The 22,762-nt window shown below is 35.5% G+C and overlaps 1 protein-coding gene across 1 annotated transcript; it reads left to right on the top strand.

The window, feature by feature from the left end:
- The first annotated feature begins 15,384 nt into the window (after positions 1–15,384).
- On the top strand, positions 15,385–21,450 carry grpr (gastrin-releasing peptide receptor). The gene is made up of 3 exons (XM_051123518.1): positions 15,385–15,922; positions 19,335–19,686; positions 20,271–21,450. Exons 1-3 carry the CDS (start codon positions 15,522–15,524, stop codon positions 20,652–20,654), a joined length of 1,137 nt encoding a protein of 378 aa, XP_050979475.1. The 5' UTR covers positions 15,385–15,521; the 3' UTR covers positions 20,655–21,450.
- The last annotated feature ends 1,312 nt before the right edge of the window (positions 21,451–22,762 follow it).

Genomic DNA, 22,762 nt, shown 5'->3' with positions numbered 1-22,762 from the left:
CCAGACCATAAAATGTACAAATGGCCACGTCCTGTTTTATGGGAAAAATAAAGTGAACAGAGGAATAACAAAGTGCAGTAAACAGTAAAACTATTTTTGCTACAAACCTGTGTATTTTTGATTAAGATAATAAATCAAAAGAATATCAGATATGCATCTGCAAGCAGCATGATTGCTTTTGTATGCAGAAATCTTGCACATTAAAGTTAAAAATGGCAGCGCCCATGTTTCTCAAGAATAAAGTGGGGAGTCTGTTGTATTTTTGTGTTATGGGTCATCCTATAATTAAGGGCACATTTAGAATTTGGCAGTGTGAAGAAAAAAGTTTTCCTTTTTCCCAAAAAACCAACCATGACCTTACATAGCTGCTTTGAAACTATATGTGACCGAGGACCACAGAACCAGTCATAAGGGTCAATTTTTCAAAACTGAGATTTATACATCATCTGAAAGCTGAATAAATAAATTTTCCATTGATGTTTGGATTGTTAGGATAGGACAATATTTGACAGAGATACAACTATTTGAAAATATGGAATCTGAGGGTGCAAAAAAATCTAAATATTGAGAAAATCACCTTTAAAGTTTCCAAATGAAGCTCTTACTAATGCATATTACTAATCAAATATTAAGTTTTGATATATTTACAGTAGGAATTTTACAAAATATCTTCATGGAACATGATCTTTACTTAATTTCCTAATGATTTTTGGCATAAAAGAAAAATCAATTATTTTGACTCATGCAATGTATTTTTGGCTATTGCTACAAACATACCCCAGCGACTTAAGACTTAAGGTATGTTTAGAAATATGTTTTCATAAACAAAACATTTTTTAGTTCAATTGTCTTGTTAAAATTTGCAGCAGTAATACTTGTGTAACACTGTTGACAGTCAATTAATCCACTCTTGACACAGGTTTGCTAGTTTAACTGATATTAGGGAAAGAGAGAGAACATAACTTCTAGTGTTTCATCCATGTGCCATACTGGGCAAATTATGCAAGAATGGGACAAACCATTCCTTTTTGAGAGGGGGTTTTCTAGTGGGTAACTTAGTTGACAATGGTTTTTTGGGACACAAATAAAACAAGTTATATCACAATAAACACTTATTATTTTTGAAGCGCACACCCAAATGTCTTGATAACCTAATCTAGCTGAAAGCAAAACAATGAAATGAATTTATATTTTTCAACATATAGTAGTGTGACTGGGAAAACTATAATTGTGTACTTAAGCATCTGGGCTTTATCATGAAGAAAATATATTTTCACGGACATGAGTTGTACCCACAATTATAGAATGACCCTTAAGATTACCTTTCTATGATCTGTACACCACCTAAATTAGCTTCTGTCAGTTGAATTTTCTATTAGGACACAGATAGGGAAGGAGGGAAAAGTTATCCCACTATAGGTCATGAAATGGGTGTTCGGATGGAATAGAGTAAGATAGATGGATTACCAAATAATAAAGTTAGTTTAAATAGAAATGTAAATAATTATCCACCTTGTTTTTCCCGTAAGAGCGGGTAAGGCCATTTGTAAATTTTATGGGTCTGCCTTCCAGTCTCATCTGTGTCCAGCTATTTTAGGTGTTCAAAACAGCTTGTTTTTGCAAATTTGTGTGTCTTACTATATTATTTTAATGTATTATCTTAATTATGAACACACTGGTTTGTAGAGCAGTTTTACCGTTTACTGCATGTTGTTATTCTTGTTGTTATTCTATTTTTTGTTTACCTTCTATTGGTGCTAATCATTTAGATCACAGTGTATTTAGAATCTAATTGCACTCCTGCACATATACTGTATATCAACATTAATCAAGATTTTTAACATAATTTATAATAAACACCAATAGAGGGCGCTTTAGGCACTGATAAAAAAATCTGTAGTTTAATCTCACATAACACTGCTACTGTGCTTCCTTCACTGGCTATATCTCTATGTCAGGATGAAGTTTAAAGAACTTGTCTTAAATGGACATCCACCTACGTACAATCCATGCTTAATCCCCGGACCATGACTTGCCCAAGCTGACCCTCCTCCAGCAGGACTGAGGGCTTTATGTACTCACACCCTAATGGTGGTATCAACCTCCGCTCAATTTTCAGGTGCAGACTCATGACTCACCTTTTCCAGCAATACTTGGAATAGATGTGTTAGCTTATTTGTACTAATTTTAGTTATTTAATGTTTTTTTCTTTTGTTGTAACTGTAATAGGTTTATTGCACTAGAGAGCACTTGTTCGTATTTGTACAGGAACTTATTTTCCTCCTCTTCTGTCTGAATGACATCTGTTGAAGTTTCATGTGAAACCAAAAAGCACTTTTTTGCAAGACAGTGCGAATAAAAGTTTAATAGACTAAATAAAAGTTAAATTTTCATATAAAATTCCTGTCAAAAGGGTTTTTTATTTTTCATAACTGCAGCTTCACTCTGAGGTAAAAGACTTACCTTTTTATGTGAATTGCCTTGATTTTTTTTTTAAAGCATTTAAACGGGTGCCCTTTCATGCAGGCCATGCAGTGTTTAAAGTCCTCTTTTAACATGACGCAGAAAATGTCATTATATATATATATATATATATAGTAAGTGTGTATATAGTAAGTGCATTTTCTGCCTGACCATCCACTGTATAATGGAGAAATTAAATCCTGAAACCATTCAGTGATAAGAATAAGAGTAATTGCGGTCCACAGTGTGTGTCCACTTAATGCTCGAGCTATAGATTCCCACAGTTTTATCGATTCACAGTGCCCTGTGTGTGTTCCTGCGTGTGTTTTTGTGGGCCAATCTATAAAATGCAATGTAATAGGGTCCCATTTCTGTGTAATTTGACAGTTTTTCAGGAACTGATTTCTGCAATGATTGTAGACCCCCATTCCACTCTGCTCCGTTACATTCCTCCGGGCTCTCTGAACGGGATTAGTATTGGCGCTGGCTCAAGAGAATGGATGATAAATTGGATATGATCTCATAGTCCATCAAACATAAACACACAGCTTCACAAGCGAGAGAGGAAGCAAGCGGAGGGTTAGAGAGGTATAAGATAGACAGAAGGGTGCTTTTCGGGTTGTGATCAGGAGATACTATCTATCTGTCTATATATATATATATATAGCAGTGTTATTTCATGTGCCAGACACAATAACAATCAGAGATGTCATTTCTAATCTGAAACACTGTCAATGAAGCGTCAGTTGTCAGGCAGAAATTCTAGATTTCTAAGACTACTTAATCAATGATGTTTGAAGGAGTGAAGGAACACCTAAAGATGCGTTTGTTTGTTCATTAGAACATATTTGGAGAAATTTAGCATCACTTATTCACCAGTGGATACTCTGCAGTGAATGGGTGCCGTCATAATGAGAGTCCAAACAGATAAAAGCATCACATGGCTTTGATCCATTAGTTAGCATATTGTGATGTGAAAAGCTGCTTGTTTGTAATAAACAAGTCCATCATTAAGATGATTTTAACTTTTCTCCAAATTTGGAGAATCCAAATCTTGGAAGGTCTGATGGTAGTTACATTTTCAGAAAATGTTCATTTTGGAATGAACTATTCTTTCAAAAACACAGAGAAATGGAGAAAGTATAAATTAGGTATTTATTTACTGTCTTGATTTCAAGCAAGCGAATAACAAATGTGACTTTGTCCAGCTTGAATAACCCTAATAAAAATCTCAGTTTGAATTTCCTCAGTGGGCTCAGGCAATGCATTATCTTGACCAGCGTGTAATAAAACTCGGCGGTAATCCGGTTGCAGTTGAATTGTCTACAGAAGTACTAAAGAGAATAAAATGCTGTCAGACCTAATCAGTGTGTGATTTTCTGCTGAGATCGGGGCCTGTACGGAATGGGGTGGAACAGAGGTCGTCTTCCATAGCTGTTATATTTGACAGTGAATAGCGCAGTCTGCGTCATTAGATTTGTGTGAGTGGAAACCCCATAGAGTTCAGCTGTGTCACTCAGTGTGGGTCTTATATGGGTTCATGTAATTGTCAGTTGTGTTTCAATGGCTTTTTAATTTGTTATTCACTTCTTTGAAATCAGCTAATGGCCTATGTGTTCTGTATGTAGTGCGCAAAGGGATAAAAATAGCATCATAATTGTATTCAAGACAATTCATTTTCTCTGTTGAGTTACATAGTCCTGTTATTTACATGTGCAGGTTCATGAAAGCAAAGAGACATTCTTTGGGTGTGTGTCAAAGACGTTTATAAAACCTGGAGAAAACATTCAAGAGCCTTCCAGAAAACAATGAAGTGGGTAAAAATATCTAGTGTTCAGTAATGAAATGTTTGTGTCCACCTTTTTCCTGAGTAGGGGAGAGTGGGGTAAGTTGACCCACCCCCTGTATCTTGGCATCTGTACACTTTTACTGTCATGTGACCATGTATTTTGGAATCATTCATAATTTCTGCCAGATTGTAGAAAGGAGAAACACATGGGAGGAGTGGAAGGCACCCATTTACTCCAAAAACTTTGGCTTGTCAAAGTAAAATTTTAGCATAACAGATGTAATGGCTGTTACATCAAAACAAATTTATCCAGGTCTAAAAATATGTGTGATGCATATGGGTAATTTAGCAACATATAACCATTCAAATAATTTAGCTAAATATAAGCCTGAATTGGTAAGCTAGCTAGTTTTTTTCCCAAAATGCCAGTGCTAGCTATGGAGCGAAGTGAGCCAAATGCTGTGGGGTAAGGTGAGCCAGCACTTTAACTTACACCACCATAAGGCACAGAAGTTAAGTTAATTTTCTAAAGCATAAACTGGTATTTGAATGTGATGTTACGCAACTGGTTTAGTTTATCATATATATAGATATTATTGGCATATATATCATTTTCATCACATTATAATCAGATATATCCCCAGTCGCCGGTTCGACATTGCAGAAAAGCTTACATGCCAAGAATCTTTTGACTAAAATATTTAGTAGTTTCAGTGACTTTTTTTTTACTTAAAGTCTCTGTTTAGTCTGTTTTTGGGAAGGTTAAAACTTTGGTGTTCAACACATTGTTTCAGCAAACAATTAAATACTGTAAGTTAAAATGTATTTGATTGCTTTTATTTTAAGTTATCGTTAAGAAAAGAAATATGACTTTGTAAAAATGTATTTTGATTATGAAGTTTTTAAAAGAGGTAAAATATCTTTAAAATTTAACATGGGTTTGAATCAGATTCAGTCAGATGGTCAGTTATCACCCAAGTGGTGCATCTTACCCCCATTTGGGTCAACTTACCCCTAACCTGGGGCAAACTGAGCCACAGGAACACTTTTATAAGAAGCCATATTTGTAGAGCCCTTTGTCATAGATACACTCTGATCATGTAAAATCGTAGGAAACATCCATTTGGGTGCTCTTGTGTTCCAGTCTCCATATAAATCCATGTTAAAATTGAGTAAAAAAGTGACTGAATTAAACTAAACTGTTTCAGTATAACTAAATATAAAAATGTGCGCAGAGTTAAGCTGTGCTGCCGTTGCTTGTTTGCTATAAGCTTCCTATAAGGAATTCCTATAGAGTACTTGTTCTGCGTACCAGCAAATCTGTCTGTGACCAACGCTGTATGCCTAGCGTAAACGACGACAAAAGAAGACTAGCATGGCTTGTTGCGCTTAAGTTAAAATAACGTGTGTGAAATAATAAAATAAGGTGTGCTCTTAACATTTTGTGGACAAAATCCCACAAACTTCGCCCCCCATCTGTATGCTTGTTTTCAATGCAGCTAACCTTGTGTTGGTTCTTGTCATCTACCCACTCATTAAACTATGACAGGTGAGTTACTGTACGGCAAAAGATGGTCATTGCGACACTGTAGTGAAACCACGAAACCACCGTTTTCACAGGTTTAACGTTATATTATCAGGCCTGGGAAAAAAACGTTAATTGACTAGAAACACCAGAGACAGAAAATGTAAAGCACTGTTCCAGTCGGTCGAGACTTCCGCATTTAAGATGGACAGGGAATCATATTTTGTCAGAATACAAGGTTAATGTTGAATGGATGTGAAGAGAGAAACTACAACTGCACACACATTTGTCATGGTTTCCAGGCAAAATCTGGTAATGAATCACTCTCAGTTGGCACTAATAAAGAGGACAGATGGAAACGAAATATTGGAACAAATGGTTATCAATAACAAATCGACAACCTGCAAAGATGAAGTTGCCAGGCAAATTGCAGCCTGCAAGTCACTGTTGTTAGTATCTATCTATCTATCTATCTATCTATCTTATCATCTATCTAGTGTATATGCATATGTTTAATATATTTATTTTTCATTCATGTAAAGTAGTTAATTTAGAAAGCAACAATGTAACATACAATCTATGAATACAATGTGGTTATAATTTAAATTTTAATAATTTGCATTTGAACAATAAAGCTATGACTACTCAAATGTATTACAGCCCAATGGTTTTCTTTTTTCTCATCATTCTCCCCCTTACAGGCTTAATTTAATGTTTTCAGCTTGAAGCTGTTCACTGCCCAGCCAGCATCCATCACCCACCTGACCCTGAGCCATCAATCAAAGGTAACAATATCAGTTTTCCTAGAATGTTAGTGACGTTCTTGATCTTGCCCCCCGTTTGCGTAACTCACAATCCCGCAAAGTCCATCTCTCCATAATCTCTGAACGTGAGTCACACCAAAATGAGGTACTTTGAGTAAAATCCTGTTTTCATGCAAAAAGCTCAAGCAGGTGGCTTGGGCAAATGGTTGTGAGGTTGCTATGGTTTCCTTCCCGTGTAAGTGTTCACATGTGTATACGTATGTGTGTGTTTGTATAAGAAAAAGGCATTTATTTTTGAGGACATATATCATTTTCTCAACAGTCAGTGCAAAGATGGCATTATTAACACACCTAATGAAAATCTTACATAAGCGCCCCCTCAGAACCACTAATGATTTCTAGAGATCATGATACATCAGCACCTCAGTCTGTTCCAGGCAGACATATATGTTCTGTCATTTGAGATATGACTAAGACTACATGTTATAGATTTGCCTGCAGTTGATCCTCAATTCTTGATAATTAAAATAAAGCTCATCCCCCTTTTTTTTAAAAAAAAAAAAAAAACTCAACGGTGGATGTTGAAATGTTGATTTTCTTACTTAGGTGTGTGTGTATATAGAGAAAGAGAGAGATAAATAGATTTAATATATGTGTGTATATATATATATATATATATATATATATATATATATGTTTATAAAAGCTTACATTTTATACATTTAATAACTAAAGAATCTTGCAAGCACTTTATTTTCCCCCTTTACTCGTACTGCACAAAAAGTGATTCAGTAACACTGAATGGTTTGCATATGGTATTGTGTTCTTAATTACAGCTTTCCTAAAATGATGTCCTATTCATAAAATAAGAAATATCCCAATATATCGCCTTGTTGTATGTATCGCAACCCCTGTATCGTGATACGCGTCGGCAGATTCTTGGCAATACACAGCCCTAATTACAAGTAAACCTCAAGAAATATATTACAATAATAATAATAAAAATCCATGTCATGACTCCTTTAAAATGTGATTAAAGCACTTGTTTAAAATAAAAAATGTCAAATATTTTTTTGTTATACTGTATTGTGTTATCAAACCCTAATATATAAATGTAATATTGAGAACAAGATTTGGTAACAGCACACAGGATGATAAAACCCCTTGCACACCTGAATGATAATCTGCACGTTGCCATAATTTTAAACCATCGTCAGGTGTTCTGTTTATAATAACTTTGATAACACAGCACTGTAATTCTGTAGTTATCGCTATATTGATAAGAAGCAAAGGTCTCAGTGGAACCTTTTCATGGCCAGACACACTGAAAAGGTTACAGCAATTCGCTGCAAGGCTGATGACCTTTGACATGAGTTTTCTTGCCTCATTGTTCATGTCTTTTATTCCCTACAGAATTTAAAGGGGTTATGACATGGATTTTTTTTTATATGTTCATTGAGGTTCACTTATAATGTTAATAAAGATTTTTGCACACAAAAAAAAGATTATGGAAAAATGATTATGTTCAATCCTCATTCTGACCCTCTGTCTGTAATGACCTGTTTTTAAGGGGCGGGTCCTTTAATCCTTGTCAGTAATCGGGCCACTGTTATGATTGGCTAACGCCATTGCATAGGAAACGGTATCAATGCCCTCTCGCTATTGTGAGTGTTTCAACAACATACAGTGTCACTTAAAGACAAAGCATTATAAAATCATTTACTTACAGTTTGTGATGCAGCTGCAGTCAGATCTAGTACCGCTTCATCTTTCAACAAATGTTTTCTTTCTTCATGACACTGTGCCTTATTTACAAAACAAAATGCTTCGAACAATCCTCAGACACGATCCGGGATGCCATTAAAAGCTACGTAAGTTAAGCTACGAAACGTCAGTGGGTGGGGCCTATAGTGAGAAGATGACTATTCGTCAGTGCCTTGCTCTGGAGGCAGTGTTTATGCAAATTTTCGAGTCCAGGTGATGTCATCTTGCAGCTTAGATCAAAATTAGACATCTTTGGAGTTTGATTAAATAAATAATTTGTTTATACTGAGGAGGAGGATGGTTTAATGGTACGAAGATTTCTGATGTCATGACCTCTTTAAGTTAAATTAATTCTTAATATGTGAGGTCCTGCTGCTTGTTACAGCTTTATATGTATATGCACTGAAAAATATCTGTGTCCTCTCATGTATCCAATAACATTCATTCATGGCGAAGAAAAGAAAACAATTTTCCTTATTATTCTTTGAGACAGATATTTTCAAGGCATACAGACATGCTATTATGGATTCATAGCTGGATTAAGAGAGATTTGGGCTCTTTGTCTGTTTGCTTATGGAACATAATAAAGAATGACATTTAATCGGCATATCCGGGTTTTAGCCATGACTTGGTAATTGCAGAAAAAATTGCAGTGTGGATCCTGTCAGACTGCTTTTCTAGAAGGAGTGGTGTGTCCAAGATAATATCCTATAGGTGAGACATTCATTTGATGTGACATTTAGGTACATCAATAAAATTGCCACACTGAAGTGGAATTGTATTATTGAAGAAAAACAAAGACATTCTATTGAATAACAAGCAATTGAGAAGCAATTCAGAGCAGGCTGTAGAAAGAATCAATATTATATAAAAAGTCCTATCATACATTTTCTTTTCATCAGGGTAAAACGAGTTGTATTTTACACACAATACTAGCTCTTTATAACTTTATAACTTTAACTAACAAACTTTCATTTTAAATCCACCAGAAGTTATTTAAGACTTTTGTACTTTTACGATTAAAAAAAAATCCATTCTTTATGTTCCAAACTGTCTAATAAATCTGTATAATTGACTTTCATTCTTGCCTTTTCAGCTTGTAATAAGTGTCACTGCATTCAATGGGTCGAATTTGATATTGTAATTCATTTTTATGTCTCCATTCCTTATGTCTTTATTTTCCTTCATTTTAATAATGTAATTCTAATTCAAACCCAGTATCTCACATGGCTTAAATATAATAGCATATTTTATTTATAATAAAATACTGGTTTGGGACTATCACCCTCTTATTCATTAGCAGATAATTTGGAGAGCATTCATTTGGCAGTGGACATTTAATCAGTAAGGCTGTGTTCCAATCCACATTGTCTCTATGGAGTATTCACTGCTCACTGATTAGAGGGTGTATGTAAATGTCTGTTTGTGTATGAGAAAATGTATATGTTTTTTTATCATTTTGATTAGGCTTTGATGGTGACGTCATGTCACACAAACCATGTCCATGATTTGGCTGGATTCTACTAAGTGATAAATGAATTTGCATCAAAATATCACATGGAGCTTTATTTGGTGTGCTGCTTTGATGTCAAAAGTTTACATACACCTTGCAGAATCTGCTAAATCTCAATTATTTTACCAAAATAAGAGGTAGCTCACAAAATGCATGTTATTTTTTATTTAGTACTAACCCGAATAAGATATTTCACATAAAAGATATTAACGTATATTCCACAAGAGAAAATAATAGTTCAATTTATAAAAATGAGCCCGTTCAAAAGTTTACATGCTCTTGATTCTTAATACTGTGTTGTTGCCTGAGTGATCCACACCTGTTTTCTTCTTCTTTTTTTTTTTTTTTTTTTTTTGTTTAGTGATAGTTGTTCATGAGTCCCTTGTTTGTCCTGAACAGTTAAACTGACCGCTGTTCTTCAGAAAAATCCTTCAGGTCCCACAAATTCTTTGGTTTTTAAGCATCTTTGTGTATTCAAATGCTCACTGATGATTCAGAAGGAAAAATGAAAAAATGATGCATTAAGATCCAGGGGTGTAAACTTTCGAACAGAATGTAGATGTGTACATTTTATTTTGCTTAAATATCTGTTTTTTTTTTGTTTGTTTTTTTTCATTTATTTCTGCCCTCCAGAAGCTACATTAGATGCTTACATGTTTGCCAGCAGATAAAATAAGTTAAATTTACCCTGATCTTCAAAGTCAAAAAGTTTTCACCCCCCGGCTTCATGCATTGGGTTTCTTTCTGAATCATCAGTGAGCATTTGAACTTTCTGTAATAGTTGCATATGAGTCTCTCAGTTGTCCTCAGTGTGAAAAGATGGATCTTAAAATCATACAGTAATCGTTGGGAAGGGTTCAGATACACAAAAATCTTGAAAAACCAAAGAATTTGTGGGACTTGAAGGATTTTTCTGAAGAACAGCAGGCAGTTTTATTATTTTTTCTTGTGGACTATATGTAAACGTATTTTATGTGAAATATCTTATTCGGGTCAGTACTAAATAAAAAATAACATGCATTTAGTATGATCCCTCTTATTTTGGTAAATAATTAACATTTTGCAGATTCTGCAAGGTATGGAAACTTTTGACTTTAACTGTATATGCCTGTTTATTTTTTCCTAACTACAATTGCACTGTATTATATATATGTAGCATTGTCTTTTCCTGCTGTCTGCTATCAGAACAGATCTCTTCTCAAGACAATTCAATGTTGATTCAGTTCAGTTTAGCAAGAGTTAATAGTGTTATTATTCAGCTCAATTCAATTCCGGTTTTGTTCTCATCCAATAGTGTCACTAAAGTCAAATCGATAATGTTAATAGACACTGAGACATTGGGAGCAATCTGCAGGGTTGTGATAAAAGGTGACAAATAGGTACTTAAGATTTCATTGGCAGTCATAAACTGTTGCTGTAAGTATCGTCATCAGTACCACTAATTTCTATACTTGGAATGTTACCAGTGAACCTCAACATGCAAAGGGCAATCACCATTTATAATTATCACATCAGCCAACCTCTTCAGAACCCGTAAATAAATAAATAAATCAATCAAAAATAAAGTAGAACGTCTCCTAAAAAACACAAAAGAACATCTTTTTTGATTGAAGTGCTTGTGGAGAGGGTTTTGCAAGGTTATTGTATTATCAGAGAAGGAGAGTAGACACAGTAGCCTGTCCATATGGCTTTCTGATTGTAAAGCACGTTTCAGAGTAAAACTGAGTCAGACCGTTTCACCAGCAAATCAAAGGGAAGGCGTGGGAGGTCTGGGAAGTGAGGAGCCTGGTGAATGGATTTAAAAAATCTCTTTTCTGTATCATCCCTTTTCTTCGTGTAATACAGGATTATCTCGCCAACACAATGGGGGCTCAGTCTTTGCCCTATTCATTCACACCTGGTGAAGATAAGCTAGGGCATTTCTGTTATCTCTAGACACACTTCATCCATTCTGCCAGCAGCAGGACCCGCACATTCACTTTAACCTGGTACCTCATAATGTTGATAAAAGTTTGGCCTCTGACTATGGTATTAGTTTATGGGAAGGTTTTCTCCACTACAGCCAGATCTTTCATCATGCGGCTGTACAGTACCTGAAGCCTCTTTCCGTAAGCAGATATGCCTTGTGTTGATAGCTGATGTCTCTTGTGAATTATGGAGTGGCCGTTTAATAGATGCACACCGGCATTCAAGGTATTGATTCACTGTGTAACTGTAATAGCATAAGATGGAAACCGATACATTGCATGCCTGATACCAATCAGTTTTGGTTCAGCTCATTAATGCACTGCAAATTTGAAAGTTAAATTTGATCATCTTCGTACAGTCCTGTTTGTGTTTGGGTAGCACACTCTATTAATTTTTACTAAAATCAAAGTCTGTTTCTATGGAGACTGTATATCTTTGGTCATTCTGCGGTAGTATGTGTTTTATACTTTCAGACCATTGAGTAGATGGCTGCCAATATGCTTCAAAGTCCAAACTGAAATCAAGAGCTATTTTTATGTTTACATCAGATCTTGGAGTGCAGGTTTGTCATTGAACATTACAAATGATAGAAGGATTCTGTTTTCAAGATGATGTATTACTGTGTTCTAATCATATTAATCTGTTATCCATTACAATATTTCCTTGTTCCTAGAGGCACACCAACAGCAACACATTTTGGATCACCCTTATCCGCATCCCATCCAAGTCTTTACTAGGCTGATGAGCTGAAACAGGTTTGTTTGATTAGAAACAGTTATAATGTTGGTGTCTCCAGGAGAAGGCTTAGGAAAGAGTGTTCTGTTGCAGGCAGAATTTTAAAATATGTCTATAATAATGATTCACAGTTGCTAGGGGACATAGCTGACCTTTTATGCCCAGTTGCTACACAGGAAAAAGTAATAAATAAAAATATCATTTGTTATTATCAGAACTGACAGGAGATACAGTTTGTATGGTTTTTTTTTTAATATATATATATATATATATATATATATATATTCAATATTTAACGCAGTTAACACAGGGGCGGGGCTAGGGTTGGCCACCCTTTGATTTCTTTGCACGTTCACTTTGTAAACACTGGGTCGGTAAGTCTGCAGCAATGTAGGATGATTTTGAAGTTGGAGGAGAAAATGAGATGGGAGTTTTTCGACATACCCTAACTGTATTGACCCGGATTACACAGACTACGCATGCACATCGCAGAGCTAGACAAGATGAGCATTTGAGGTTAAAAAGTATATAAATTGTATTTGTTTGTTTTTTTTTTGTTTTGTTTTTTTTGTTTTGTTTTTAGAAAATAAACAATTGTTTTACTAGATAAGACCCTTCTTCCTCGGATGGGATTGTTTAGAGCCCTTTGAAGCTGCATTTACACTGCATTTTGGAAGTTAAAACTCATGGGCACCATAGAAGTCCATTATATGGAGAACATTCCTGAAATGTTTTCCTCAAAAAACATAATTTCTTTACGACTGAAGAAAGAAAGACATTTATGTAAATTTATGTTCTGGAAGTGAACTTCTCCTTTAATGTTTTTGGGATTAATCACGATTAATCACATTTAATTTCAGAAAAAAAATGTGTGATTTTAGTTTTTTTTGTGTGATTTACAAAATGTGTGACAATACTAATTTATATATATATATATATATATATATATATATATATCACAGACTTACTGAAGTAATTTTACATTAATAAGTGAAATGTAAAAATAGAATTTATTATTTTTGTATTCAGAAGTAAAAGTAATAGTTCACTACTTGTGAAAATAGCACCAAAATGAATGCAAAAAATGTAAGTTAAAAGTTCACATTACATTTTGTAATAATTCCATTTGATATTTCATTAGGGTTGTGACCACTTTTTTATTTCTTCCAATTTTTCCATAAAATATACTTCAAAAAAAAAAAAAAAAAACTACAAACTGCAAAGTTGATTTGATAACAATGTATTCCAAAAGTTCCACTTCCAAAACAAAGATTCACATATAATGTACTCATCCCATTATCATTCAAGATGTTCATGTCTTTCTTTCTTCAGTCGTAAAGAAATTATGTTTTTTGAGGAAAACAATTCAAATACTTTTTATTCTCAGACGCTCGTCTTGTCTCACTCTGCCTAAAACTGTTTGTGTTTCGGTTCATGACATTTAGGGTATGTCGAAAAACTCCCATCTCATGTTCTCCCTCAACTTCAAAATCGTCCTATATCGCTGTTTTACCTTTTTTGTTAAGGGTGTTTGATCTTCTTTGCATGTTTACCTTGCAAAGACTGGGTCGGTACTTCTGCAGTGATGTAGGATGATTTTGAAATGATTTTTGAAGTTGAGGGAGAAAATACGATTGGAGTTTTTCGACTTACCCTAATAGTCTTGAGCCAAAATACATCGAGAGTTCATCGAGAGCAAGGCAAGACGAGCGTTTGAGAATAAAAAGTATTTAAATTGTATTTTTTAAATGAAATAACTGATCGTTTCACTAGATGAGACCCTTCTTCCTCGACTGGGATTGCTTACAATCTCATTGGGATCCTTTGAAGCCGCATTTAAACTACATTTTGGAAGTTCAAAATCGGGGCACCATATCAGTCCATTATATGAAGAAAAATCCTGAAATGTTTTCCTCAAAAAACATAATTTCTTTACGACTGAAGAAAGAAAGACATTAACATCTTGGATGACAGTGAGTACATTATATGTGAATCTTTGTTTTGGAAGTGCACTTCTGCAGAACCTGATTTTACCAAATACGATATGTTACTGGATCAACATCCTTGTTGACCCTGGAACAACACTGTGATTAACCAATCAGATCTGAAAAAAACAGTTTATAGTTTTTGTGAAGTTTAAGCTTACAATCAGTGTTTGGTGCTTGTAAATCAGTGTCATTCATCTATCATTTCCTCTGATTTTAGGGATTACTCATGGGTAAGGTTAAGTTTAGGTGTAGGGATGTGGTCAAGGTTAAATTTTTGGATTAAAATGTTGTTCCAGGGTCAACAAAATATGTTGACCCAGGAACACATCTAACTCAGCAAAATCAGGACGTGCGTGGACTTCTCCTTTAATGCAGTAATTATGCTTATAATGCATTGTACAATCTTATGACTTCACACACTGCAACACTTATCAATTCATTGTTGCACTATGCTTTTTAAATTAGGTTCTAATTATTTACCACAAAATATAATGTATTACAATGCACATTATGAATAATTATAATGTATTATACCCTTTAATAACCCTTTATAATGCATTATACATAAAGGCTTTAAGTAGGCTAAAGTGTTACCGTGGGTTCTATGAATGTTCATCTTTTAAGAACTAAATATTAAACGATAATGTCTATACCACCATCGTGATGCTATCTAGGCAGCTTACTAAGTTTACAGACAGCCTTTAAGGCTCATAAGGAGAGTACGTAACTGCACAGTTATTTTATCAGTGCATTTTAGCCTACTGTGGCAGATTCAACAGTTGTTAATCGTTAAATGCATCTTTCAGAGAACCTTTTTTTTTTAATGTGACCCTCTGCACTTGAGAGCGCAGGCGCGCCAATTTGGCATATAGGAGCCAAACCTCACATGGACTCTCCATTTGCGCACAGAATGCGCTGGAGAGGAATATCACCCGAGCAAATCGTATACATGGCAATGTTCGTCTATACTGGACACTTCAGATTCAAAATGAACACGAGCTGATTTAATAACATGTCTGACGCAACATTAACACCGTCTCCCGATGTAAGTTTTTTGGGAGACTCTCCGGAGCGCAACAACATTAGCGCCGCTCCGGAGCATCCGCACTTGCATTCGGGCATTATTATCGCCACCGTTTACGCGCTCATCATTACCGCTGGACTAATTGGTAATGTGACGCTCATTAGGACGTTTTGCATCGTGAAATCCATGCGCAATGTCCCCAATTTGTTCATGTCGAGTCTCGCTCTCGGAGACGTGCTGCTGCTGGTCACCTGCGCGCCAGTGGATGCCAGCAAGTTTCTAGCGGATGAGTGGCTTTTTGGGCGGATTGGTTGTAAACTCATTCCGTTCATCCAGCTGACTTCGGTTGGAGTGTCAGTGTTCACTCTCACAGCGCTGGCTGCGGACAGGTAACAAGTTTTAATATAACCTAAAAAACCTGTTCTTGAGTGGTTTAGAGAGCAACATCTTTAATTGTTTAATAACATACAATAGCCTAATATTTTCATGTAATTAATTACTATAATAATGTAATCATGAAGTAGCTATCTCCTCAAAATAATTACCTAAAACAGCTTTTTGATTAAGCATATCATGATTGGGTCGAGTTCAGCAAAAGTGGGAAATCATGTAAAACAGGACATTATGTTTCATGATTGCTTTTTAAATATCAGGAAGCTATTAAAATCTTAAAAATCTCTTGAGTCTTTGTCACTTAATCAATCATAGTGTATGTTATCATACTTGAGAACGGAAATGTTCTTTTAAACATAAGCCTCTAAAAAAGGATTATTGTGGTTTGTGGTTTTAATTACATTAAAAACTGTTGCAAAATCGTATTGAATTATTTGTAAGGATCTGTTTAAGTAGTCTACTGTCTGTTTAGTCCAGTGACTAGGTGGGGGTGAAACTGGCCTAGTAGACATTAATCAAGCTGGTTACAGGGATGATAGACCAGTAACAAATTATGTGGTATTTCAACATGACCACTTATGATTTGACATGTTTTTTGCAGATGGGATGTGGACTCATTTTTAATAAAAGAAAAATTGGTTACACTTACCATAAGGTTCCATTTATTAACATACTGAAAAAAGCAGTTTTGAACTTTAGATAATGTTCATTTTAACATTTATTAATGGATCAAGCTAACATGAACTAACACTGAAGAGTATTTTTAACTAATGTTAACTGATTGATAAACACTGTAACAAATATATTGCTTGTTGTTATTTAATATTAGTCAATGCATTATCTAATGTCACCTAATGGGACCTTATTGTAAAGTCTTACTGAAAAATTCAATGCAACATGTGAACTGTATAAAATCACTGTTCCACTTTCACATCAGGTGAAAAACTCTATTCACATAAAAACCCTCAAAAGCTGAGAACCTACCAAAACCTGGCTTTTATGTAGTTGACGATATAAAAGGCGACCTGGCTGAGTGATTCGGATCGGAACATAGTCTATTCTGTTCTATTCTACTCTATATTTGTAACCCATATACACAAGGCTCCAATTTTATGCCTTCTTAGTCCGTCTGTTCTCCTGAGGAAGTGTGTGACCTGGTGTGTAAGGGTAGCAGATGAATGGAAATGAAAAATAACATGCCTAATGATGGAGAAAAGTGAACTGCTTCCTCTGCCTGTTCGTGTTGACGCTAGAGCACTCAAGAGTAACGAGTTCACCTCCAGAGCAATGGATCAACTGAGGGTTGATTTGCTTACAGATTAAATGAGAAACAGCGAATTCTGTGTTGACATGGTTGATGTTTTTATGAAGTCGAAAGTCAATAAATATTAAGAGTAATTACTGGTCATCAAGACTTTACAAAGTCATCAAAAACAGGAAATACGGTTTCTTACAATTTCATGAAGAGTCAGAGATTTCCTTGGAGACTTCCATTGTTGATTTTGGCTTGTTCACTGACAGGGTTTTTTTTTAGGCATTATTCTTTGTATTGGGAAATGCAGTTTACAAATGCTTGTGATTTGAAATGAAATTCCACTTACACTTTTTCCATCTGATTTGATCTGAAGAAAAAGCCAAAATTGTTCTAAAAAAAAAAGAGTGGCTGTTCAATGATCTGTGTGTGTGGTGGGAGTCTAATTAGCACTGAAGGCTCGATTTCGTATGTAGGTGAACAGCCATGAACAGATGGTAGATGGCACTCGTAGGTGGGAGGATCTTTTCCTGTGGTTCGTTCAGGGCTTTAAATCAGTCATAAAATAGGCTACTGTCTCTTCTGGTAACTTTTATCACTTGGTTTTTCTGGAATAGCCCATTCTGACTGGTCAATCCATCATCCATCAGTCTTTTTTTCAGCCCTGGTTCTAAAAACATTCCATTCATTTCCCTTTGGGATTTTTAAGAAGTGTTACCATGAACCAAACCAACCAGCTATAAGGTGAATCACAACACTTTAAACTTTGATTTGAAGCAAAAAACATTTGAAAATCAGACAAAAATACTAATATTTAAAAGACTACAATCTCATAAAGCTCTGCAAATGACAAATATGTTAAAGATTTTTATTATATATGCAGAAACAATATATTTTACGTTTATTGCAAAATATGCATTTATATTCAAATATTTGAGTAGTTTAAGAGAGATTTTAGTAGGGAGACTGACTTTATTCCAACTTTCGCAGTGTTTCATGGGAGTGGGTGGGAACTAAAAAAGTTCTCGGATTGGTGGAGATTCATTCACAGAATCATGGGTAATGTTGTTTTTCACCAAGATTAAAAACGAAATGTAAAATGATGGTTTCAACAAAAGAATGTATACCATTGATTATTAACCTAATAACTTGTGTCCTTTAATGGTTTATAAGAAAATTAATTGGATTTTTACTTAAGGAACCCGACTTTTGCTTTTTAGTTCCTAATATTCTTCATGATCCATAACAATGCTGTGTATTAGACCACTCAGAAACTTTTGTGAATCACATTGTATTATTTCATATAAACGCAGCTAGTGCCATTTTGCATTTTAGTTAGCAGCTGTAACAAAAAATGATCTTTGAGTAATAATACTACTGTAATATTGCAGTAGTGATCTTGTTTCTAGGCCCATTTGTTCTGTAAATTATAATGAACATTAAACAACTGAAAGGATAGTTCACCCTGTCATTAATTACTCACCCTCATGTCGTTCCAAACCCATAAGACCTTTGTTCATCTTCACAAATAAAGATATTTTTGATGAAATTCGAGAGCTTTCTGACCCTGCATACTGTAGACGGCAACACAACTAACACGTTTAAGGCCTTGAAAGGCAGTAAAGACATTGTTAAAATAGTCCATGTGACATCAGTGGTTGAATCGTAATGTTATGAAGCTACGAGAATGCTTTTGTGCACAAAGAAAACACAAATAACAACTTTATGTAACAATTTCTTCTGTTCCAGGTTTGGACGTAAGAGTAATTAATGACAGAATTTTCTTTTTGGGGTGAACTAACCCTTGAAGCTTTAGTATTGTATAAAATCATGATTTAATTATCAAAAAATGAACTGTGATTTTTTTTTCTATGATAGTAATGCTAGCAGGTAATTGGGAACATTACATTCAACCGGACTGAACTCTGCGACACAACAGTCCATAGAAATAAAACTGAGGTTTGCTGAGCTCACTTACACAAGAGTCCTTTTTATTATGCTGACCTATCCCACGAGTTAATTAGTCATGTCCTCTCCACCAAATAGTCATCATTTTTATTTGATGTGTGTTCGTTCTCAATTCAAATATAGCTCTTAAGGTTAGATTCTTAATTAAAATGGCTCCTTTTGTTCTTGGATCCTTTTCTGTCTCTTAGATACAAGGCCATTGTCAAGCCGATGGATATCCAGACGTCTAAAGCCTCGCTAAAGGTCTGCCTGAGGGCTGCGTCAATTTGGTTGCTCTCCATGATCCTGGCCATTCCTGAGGCGGTGTTCTCTGATCTGCACACCTTCCACATCCCAGAATCCAATGAGAGTTTTAAAGCATGCACCCCGTACCCTCAAGCCGGAGACCTGCACCCAAAAATCCATTCCATGGCCTCTTTCCTTATTCTGTACATCATTCCTCTCTTCGTTATTTCGGTGTACTACATCTTCATTGCCAGGAGTCTGATTCAGAGTGCGATTAACATGCCTGTAGAGGGAAATGCACACATTCGGAGACAGGTGAGCTTAAAGGTCAAGTAGTGCTTTAGCCGTTGAAGTTAGAATGGTTTAATGGTTTAACAGTTAATAGCTGGTGCCAACTTTACCTGTGTGTTAATACTGATGTGTCTAAATGTATTAAAAGTTGATTAATCGCCATTAATCGCATACAAAATAAAAGTGTGAGTTTGCCTAATATATGTGTGTGTACTGTGTTTAATAATATTTACAAGTATATGTATTTATTATCATTTTTATAGAATTTATATTATATATAAATAAAAAATTTGTACGTAAATATCATATTTCTCTTAAATATATACATTAATTTGTGTGAATTTGTACATTTTTATACATAATAATTACACACAGTACACACACATATATTAGTCAAACTCAAACGTGGTACGTATTTCGCATCTTGCGAAAAGGTTCACACAGGTATATGTTTTTGTCTTGAGATCAAGTTGGGAATAGCATATTTTTTAAAGCATTTTTATTTTTAAAAAATTGCACACTTCAGCTTAAAAGTCTGATTTTTTGTCTGTGACAGTGATTTTACTTTTCTGCACATGTGATATTTACCTCTGCTTTGTAAACCGTAGATTGAGTCACGGATGCGACTGGCCAAGACAGTGCTTGTGTTCGTGGGTCTTTTTGCCATCTGCTGGCTCCCAAACCATGTGATTTACCTGTACCGGTCCTACCATTACACAGAAGTGGACACCTCAATGGCCCATTTCATCTCCAGTGTGTGCGCACGTATCCTTGCTTTCACCAACTCTTGCGTGAATCCCTTTGCTCTCTACCTGCTCAGCAAATCCTTTAGGAAGCAGTTCAACAAGCAGCTTTGCTGCTGCTGCCCGTCTATTCTGATGCATTCACAAAGCACTAGGCGTAACAACACACGACTCAGTTCAATCAAAAGCACCCAGAACCACTCTGTTGCCAGCTTTAGCCTCGTCAATGGCAACGCTGTCTGCCATTAGAGCAAAACCATATCAACTTCTGCTTCTACAGTTGCGTTAAATAGTTCACCCAAAAACGTTGTTTAAAATTCTGCATTTGCAACAGCATGCACGTTTGGTGAGTAAACAATGACAGAATGTTCATTTTTTGGGTGAACTGTTTGATTTAAAATGATTGAAATAACATGTTTAATTGTAGAGACCACAAGAATTTGGGAACGTTTTGTGCTAGTTGGTTATTGCTTTGTAACTGGTGTTTGTTCTTTTCTCTCTGAAAGCACAAATGAAAATAGACTTTTGGACTTAAGGTTATCTGTAACTGAATTCTAACTCATTTGCAATCAATGATGGTAATTATTGTTGTTAATTCACCATTAGTTAAAGGAAACCTTAGACCTTAGTTAGGCTTAATATATCATAAATGATCTCTCTTGATAAATATATAGTAGAAAAACAATTAAAGGTTTAGGTCATTTTAAAAATCTGCAGTGTTTTATACAGATTTTGGACTATGGGGGTGCCATTATTTTGATGACGTGACTTCTATTCACTTGGTGAGCTACTGCCGCTACCTGTTGCTATTTTTACTCCACAACTCGGAAAATAAAATACTGATATGATGACCACAGCTACTGAAAGAGCTTACATTTGGCAATGGATATAAGCAAAGGCTTAAACCAAATGGCATACCATCGATTTTTCCCAACAAGGAGATCCGAAATCTGCACTGAGAGACTCCTTCAGTGGCCGCGGTGTCATGACAAGCATTGGTTTACGTCCTGTCAGGGTGGCATTTAGCGTTTCTTGTCTCTGCCATTTGTGAGCTCTTTCAGTAGCTGTAGTCTGCTAAAAGTCTCAGGCATCTGGGCTAAAGTGGAGAGAACAAAGATGTGGATCTTTAGGAAGTTGTATTCGTCCACAGGTGTCTTCCCATTCTTTTCTCCACATTTTATCACTAGGAAAGTAGTGAAGATTTACATTGCTTCTCTTGTTCCCCTTCAACTGAAAATTACAATTAAAAGCCACACAATGTGGCATTGTATCAGTAAAACAATGTGGATTTTTACATAACGTAAATCTTTTATGGGGTTTCTACTGCATTTTTCAGTAGTAGACATCATTTGTGTTGCATTAAGCCATACGTCTTAATGGAGAAGTCCACTTCCAGAACAACAATTTACAATTAATTTACTCACCCCCTTGTCATCCAAGATGTTCATGTCTTTCTGTCTTCAGTCGTAAAGAAATTAGGGTTTTTGAGGAAAGCATTTCAGGATTTTTCTCCATATAATGGACTTCATTGGCGCCCCCAAGTTTGAACCTCCAAGTTGCACTTCCTTAGTCTTTGCACGTTCATTTTGTAAACACTGGGTCTGTAGTTCCGCTTACGTTCTGTGTGACCTTTTGACGTGATTCAATAGTATGTAGCGTTGTGGACGCGCATCCCAGAGCCTGTGCTACACAAGCTTGTGTGCTTTAAAAAAATTTTATTTTCTGAACAAAAAAAAAAAAAGACTAATCGTTTCACTAGATAAGACCCTTCTTCCTCGGCTGGGATTGTTTAGAGCCCTTTGAAGCTGCATTTAAACTGCATTATGGAAGTTCAAAATCGGGGCACCAATGAAGTCCATTATATGGAGAAAAATCCTGAAATGCTTTCCTCAAAAACCATAATTTCTTCACGACTGAAGACAGAAGGACATGAATATCTTGGATGACAAGGGGGTGAATAAATTATTTGTAAACTGTTGTTCAGGAAGTGGAGTTCTCCTTTAATAACTGTGTTTCCCTTGAATGTAGTATTAAATATATTTAAAGATATTCCAAACAATAGGTGAGAGAAGTGGTATACCTGTTGAGGATGTTTCGTTATGAATCACACTGTATAAATTCATCCACTATGTAAAATAGTTACATTTTCGTGTGAAGTTGAGTGATATCTAGTTTATCCAGTGTTGTTTGTTCTTTGTGTTTCCGAGGGTGTGTTTACACTTGTCATGTTTGGTTCAATTAAAACAAACTCTGGTGCGATTGCTCTGTTAGTGCGGTTTATTCGAGTAGGTGTGAACGCTGCCATCGGAACCCTGGTGCACACCAAACAAGCGGACCGAGACCACTAAAAAGAGGGG

This window comes from Labeo rohita, chromosome 11, assembly GCF_022985175.1.
Source record: "Labeo rohita strain BAU-BD-2019 chromosome 11, IGBB_LRoh.1.0, whole genome shotgun sequence".
Lineage (NCBI taxonomy): Eukaryota > Metazoa > Chordata > Actinopteri > Cypriniformes > Cyprinidae > Labeo > Labeo rohita.
Note: the sequence above shows the minus strand (reverse complement) of the source record. Positions and strands in the feature narration are given on the sequence as shown.